Source organism: Euprymna scolopes, chromosome 39, assembly GCF_053919585.1.
Source record: "Euprymna scolopes isolate OS-2025 chromosome 39, ASM5391958v1, whole genome shotgun sequence".
NCBI classification, from domain to species: domain Eukaryota; kingdom Metazoa; phylum Mollusca; class Cephalopoda; order Sepiida; family Sepiolidae; genus Euprymna; species Euprymna scolopes.
Genome location: NC_136520.1, coordinates 33,635,504 through 33,641,503, shown reverse-complemented (window position 1 = coordinate 33,641,503; position 6,000 = coordinate 33,635,504). Strand labels below are relative to the sequence as shown.

The 6,000-nt window shown below is 31.9% G+C and overlaps 1 protein-coding gene across 4 annotated transcripts in view; it reads left to right on the top strand.

Annotated features, from left to right (window-relative positions):
• Window positions 1-6,000, top strand: part of LOC145263728 (nostrin-like) — a 605,851-nt gene that overhangs the window by 197,564 nt on the left and 402,287 nt on the right. The window contains exon 1 of one of the 4 annotated variants that reach the window (XM_080120703.1): window positions 2,234-2,531. The exons of the other annotated variants lie outside the window; for them this stretch is intronic. Coding sequence (XP_079976829.1) covers window positions 2,484-2,531 — 48 coding nt within the window. The 5' untranslated portion in view covers window positions 2,234-2,483. Of the gene's footprint in view, window positions 1-2,233; window positions 2,532-6,000 lie in introns of those variants that run through there. 4 annotated transcript variants of the gene reach the window in all.

Here is a 6,000-nt window from a genome sequence, read left to right as displayed (position 1 = left end):
TTATTTATTCCATTCCATTCTTGAAATGGATAAAATTGAATAAATAATTTGTAAATTATGCGGATAAAAACACCTCAAAATCCAGTAATGCTTTTTTTTTTAGCTGTAAAAACTATCTCAAATTACAAATTCAGTTTAGAATTTAAAAGATTTATGTGTAAATATAAATTTTATTCTTCTTATTACTTACTCCTGTTCATTCAAATAGGGCATATTGCCACTTGGATGTAAGGGGCTGCTATTTTGGATCATGTCTACAGGGTACTTTGTAATTAGATGAGCGAGATTTCTGTTCACATTACATTTGAAGTTATGAGTACAGTTGGGAGTTCATTTTTTTTTTTTTTATGTATGCTTTAGTTTTGTTTTTACAAATTGCCAAGTTAGTACAGTCAGGGAAGCAGGGAGGGAATTTCAAAATCTAGCAATCCGAGGGAAGGTTTTTCGGCATCTAGAGACCTCTACAATGAAGAGTGGTAGATGCTTGCTGCTAGATGGGTTTGCGGAGAGGGTATATACGTTGAATGAGTACAAATGCAAGGAGTTTGTCATAGCATATACTATTAAAATACTTGTAAAAGAGACAGAGATGCAACATTGCGGTGATGGGACAGGAGTTGGAGTTTGGTTGACAGTGCAGGACTTATTAGATTAGAGACTCTTTTTTTTTTTGGACCCTATGAGAGACTAGTGGCAGATGCACCAGCTCAGATGTGGCAACGATACTCCTTGCGTGTATTATTATTATCTATATATTAATACGCTAGCGTGTGTGTTATTTTCTGTGTCACGGCTACATCCAGGTCGTTTAATTGTTATGTACTTTATTTCTTGTCATAAATAATTTTTCCAAGAATTCTTCATAAGTTTTGGTTTCGGTTACTGATGGCACTTCAGTAATCTATTTTTTTTTTATAAATAATTTTATCAAGAATGTTTTATAAGTTTTGGTTTCAGTTTCGATTATGGCTGAAGGAACTCAAGTTATATATATATATATATATATATATATATATATATATATATATATATATATATATATATATTTCATAAGTTTTAATTTTGGTTTTGATTCAAGCTAATGCACCCAAGTCATATGAATATATTTTTTTTTATTTTTAAATCGCAACTTTACAATATATAAAAATCGATAGAACATTGACTCTATAATAATATATACGAAATCTGCAAGAATTAAAATATCATGTTTAAGCATACTTTACGACCGAGCTTTGCCGGGCGTTCATGCTAGCTTAGATAAATACTTTTGCAGTCCCACTAGTTATTATTATTATAGTTATTTATTTATTAGTCCCACTAGTTATTATTATTATAGTTATTTATTTATTAGTTCTCACATGGATAGTATCAGTGATTCCTTACTGAAAATAACCAATGGTATTTCATTGAGTCCGAATATGAAATTTCTCCTGATTTTCTGCACTCTCTCCCTCTTTTTGGTTAGTTTTAGCTTCTTCATTTTTCTCCTCGGCCTTCAGATCAAGTCTAGAGCATTCTTGCAATGACCTTTTTCCTTCTAATTGTGGTGTATGCAGTTCTAGGAGGACCACTCTTTCAGGCTTTGTCTTTGAGAAATTATTTATTTATTGCTAATCGCCTGAGGCGCTCTTACCGGGGAATGCTGACATGGTTGCCCAGTCACTTTTTGCAGATCATAGTGCTCCTCCTCGGAGGCGCTAATTTTTCTATCCTCACTTTCCGGTCCTTGTGTCACATTTCTCACTGTGGGAAAGAAAGAAAAAACTTCAGTTTCTTCATGAACATGATAGCTGAATCCTGGCCGAAGACAGTGATAAGTGACTAAAGTAATTTTTCTTTCAAGCATGTGGCGAAGCTTTCTGGAGTATGCAAATAAGTCAAGTCAATTTTTAAAACAAGTCATTTTTTTTTTATGAAAACGCCTCAAAATTCAGAAGAGTTGTTTTTTTTTTTTCTCTCAGCCGAAAAACTAAGAAATATCGTCTCAAATTACAAATTCATGTTTTGAATTTCACAGATTAAAATTCATGACTCATAAATAGGTATAGAAATAAATTATATTATTATTTTATTTATTTTATTTAATATATATTCTGTTCCTTGTATCTTTTGGTTTGCATCTTTTAATTTGCAAACTCCGCCATCGTCAATGAAACTGATCTTTTAATAACGGTTCTCTGGAGACTAAATAAATAAACAAACTGTGTAAGCTAAAAATACTGCAATTGAATTTATTTTCACTTCTTCTATAAACCATAATACAACATAACTTCTGTGTTCCTTGTTGCACGAAGAAATCTTGCTGATAAACTTTGGAAGTCTTTTGCTGCCAAAGAAATTGGTTGTTCTCTAAAAGCATTTGATGGTTGTGTGTGTGTGTGTAGTTTTGTTTTAGCTTTTGTTTATTGTTTTTAAAAAAAAAAGTCTGACACAACTCACAGAAATCTTTAACATAGCACGAAAGTTTTTTTCATGGATTCTCAATGGATTGTTTTTTGCCGTTATGCTTACGGATTAAATGTTTTAAAAATGTAAGTTTTTTTTTTGTTTTTTTTTTTTATGTATATATATATATAACTTAAATTTTTTGCTGAACTTACACAGCATTGTCTGGGAGTTTATTTATCTTTTAACTTGAATTTTTTTCAACTCTGCTATTAGTTTTGATTTTTACCAAATTTCCCTTTTTTCTGCAGTTTACAGACCGTGCTATATTTTAGATAAGATTTTCAAGTTAAATTCAATTTTTACGGTCTGTTTTGCTTATCAAATTTCTAGGTTAAAATACAGAATAGCTATAAAAAAAAAAAAACTCTCTCCCCTCGTTAAGAATGGGGTTTTAAGTAATAACCTTATTTCAGCACGGTCCGTATTCTGCATAAGTACCTTTATTCTTTTCTATATAAATTATTATGTCTGCCAAATAATTTACGCCGCTAAACTACAAATTTGCCATTTATAAAACTTTTAGCTGAGATTTTTTTTTTTAACTTTAATTTTTTTTTTAAACTATGCTGTTTTGTTTTTATCATTTTTGGTACTCATGCACTTGTTGATCCGTGCTGAAATCATAACGTTATTATTTAAAAAGCCATTCTTAACATGGGGAGGGGAGGGTGTTTTATACCTATTCTGTACTTTAACCTTACAATTGAATTAAAAAAACATAAAACTTTAATTAAACTTGGAAATACGATTTAAAAAATAACGCGGATCAGTAAGTGCATTCACCTCATTTTTTGTGTACTTCTTCTGCAGTTTATGCATCCTGATTTTTTAGATAGGATTTTCAAGTTGAACTCGGTTTGTACAGTATCTTTTGTTTATTAAATTTCTAGGTGAAAGTATAAAATAATTAACAAAGCACCCCCTTCTCGTGTTAAGAATGAGTTTCTAAATAATAACGTTATTATTTCAGCACACTTTGTAAACTGCAAAAGTACCCCCCTTTTTTTAAGTAAGAAATTAAAATTTAACTATTACTGTATCGTTTGGTCATTAATTGAACAATGATGCTACAAAAACTTTCATGTTTGTTAAGGTAATATTGTTATGATGATGGTGCAGAATAATTAACACTCGCGCCTTCCTAATGTTAAGAGGTTGTTTAGTTCTCTTTCACTGCAAGAACTTAGACACCAGGGTCAGAAAGTGGGATTGAGAAATCAGCGCCCCAGAGGGGGGGGTAGCACTCTGGCTTGTAAAAAGTGCCTGGACAGCCCTGTCGGTATTCCCTGGTGAGGGCGCCTCCGGCGACAAACCAATCTCTTCTCAAAGAGAGAAGGCAAAATCATAACGCTATAATTTAGAAAACCATTCTTAACAGGAAAGACATAGGAAGGGCTTTGTTAGCTATTCTGTACCTTTGCCGTTGCTTTAATCTCTTATTTTTAAAATGATTGGGTGTTAAAAGCTATCAGCATTTAGAATTATTTAATTAAATGAGGATTAGCTAACAATTTAAATGACTTTTGGTACCTGGGCAGAATACGGATCATACTGAAATAAAAAACTTCATTATTTAGAAACCCATTCTTAACATGGAGGAAGGGGCCCTTTTTTTTTCTAACTATTCTGTACTTTCACTTAACAATTTAATTAAAAAAAAAAAAGAAAAGATACTGTAAAAACTGAATGAATTTAACTTGAAAATCCTATTTAAAGCAATAGCACAATCTGGATCCTGCATGAGTACATGATTGTCTATTCAACAGTTTAAAGGCTTTTAAATTCCTTTCATATTTCGAACGTTATTTGTTTCTTCAGCAAATGAGTCTCTTTATTTCAATCTTACTATTATTAGTTGTGCAGTGTAACCTGGATATAAGAGACGGTTTTTTTTTTGGGGGGGGGGGGGGCTCTTATATCCGAGTTAACGTTATATCCCGAGTTCTTATATCGGAGTTACACTGTGCAGGCTCTAATTTGGGACCAGAGGGAAATTCGGGGTCTCTTATATCCGGGTTACGCTAACATGAAGAAACTTATTTTGCTAGTTAATTACATAATTTACATACGTGTTTGTGGTGTGTACAGACACGTGTATGTAAATTAGACGACGATGCAAAAAATAAATAAAGTCACCCTTTCTCTGAATGTTCACAGAAACGTTAAGGAATATTAAAGAGTCGTTGAAGCAACATGATGATAGTTGGTGAAAAAATACCTAGCCAAGAGAAAGATGGGTGACCTGTTCAATTAACCGTAAATTACGGTTAATGAAAACAATTACAACTGAATTTATTTTCAAACGTAACTCAATCCTAAACTATTGAATTATATATTTTAGTATGTAGTTTGTTTTATTAAAGAATATAGAGAAAAAAGCGGTGATTGACTCACGTTTCCGCCCGGCTTTACTCTGGCCCTATGTAGTGTTCATAACTTTATGTGCATTAAAAAGTGTGAATATGTACGGTAATTCCTTTCTATATAATAGGCTTCCTTAACTACCATAGAAAAAAGTTGGTAGAGAATGCAGACGTCAAATTTTTTTAACTTTGACCCCAATTTTGATCCTTTAACATTTATTGTTTTCAGCTCAAATTAAATTAAAATGTTTGACCCATGTCCAAGTAACCGACATCTAAAATTTCAAAATATTTAGACCCAAAATTGGCGGAAGAGTTTGGTAGAGCCTGCAAAGGTCAACTCTTTCAACTTTGATCTCTTGGCAACCAAATTGTCACCCAAAAACTGATTAAAAAGCTTGCTGCATGTCTGAATACCGTTTATATAAAATTTCAAATGTTTAGACAAAATATTTACTGATAGTAGTTTGATAGAGACAGCAATGGTCAAATCTTTTGAACTTTGACCTCTTGGCAGCCAAATTTCCGGCCAAAAACAGATTTAAAAGCTTGCCCTATGTCTGAATACTCTTTATGTAAAATTTCAAATGTTTAGACCAAAAATTGGCTGAGTAATTTGGTAGAGACCGCAGAAGTCAAATTTGGATTTATTTTTACTCCAATTTTGACCCCTTAACATTTATTGTTTTGGGTCCAAATCAAATTATAAAGTTAGATCCATGTCCAAGTAACCTATATCTAAAATTTCAAGTGTTTAGACCCAAAATTGGTAGAGTTTGGTAGAGTTTTCAAGGTCAAATCGTTGAACTTTGACCTATTAACAGCCAAATTTCTGGCCAAAAACTGATTAAAAAGATTTTCCCAAATCTCAATACCCCCTATGTTAAATCTCAAGTCTATAGACCGACAATTGACAGAGTTATTTGGTAGGGAAGTGCACACACACACATTTTCACTTTTATGGATATATAGATAATCATAAATACTATATACGTGATCTCTCTCCCTCTGTCTAGGAATGCAATTGAAAATAAAGCCCTAAACTATTATCAACTTTTCTCAAATAAAATGTAATAAAAAATAATCTAATGATATTAATTTTGGTTCTTATATAGAATTTCCCCTATTTTAAAAACTAAAACTAAAGAAAATTCTGTAATGTAAGTAGCTGTGATGAAACATAATTATC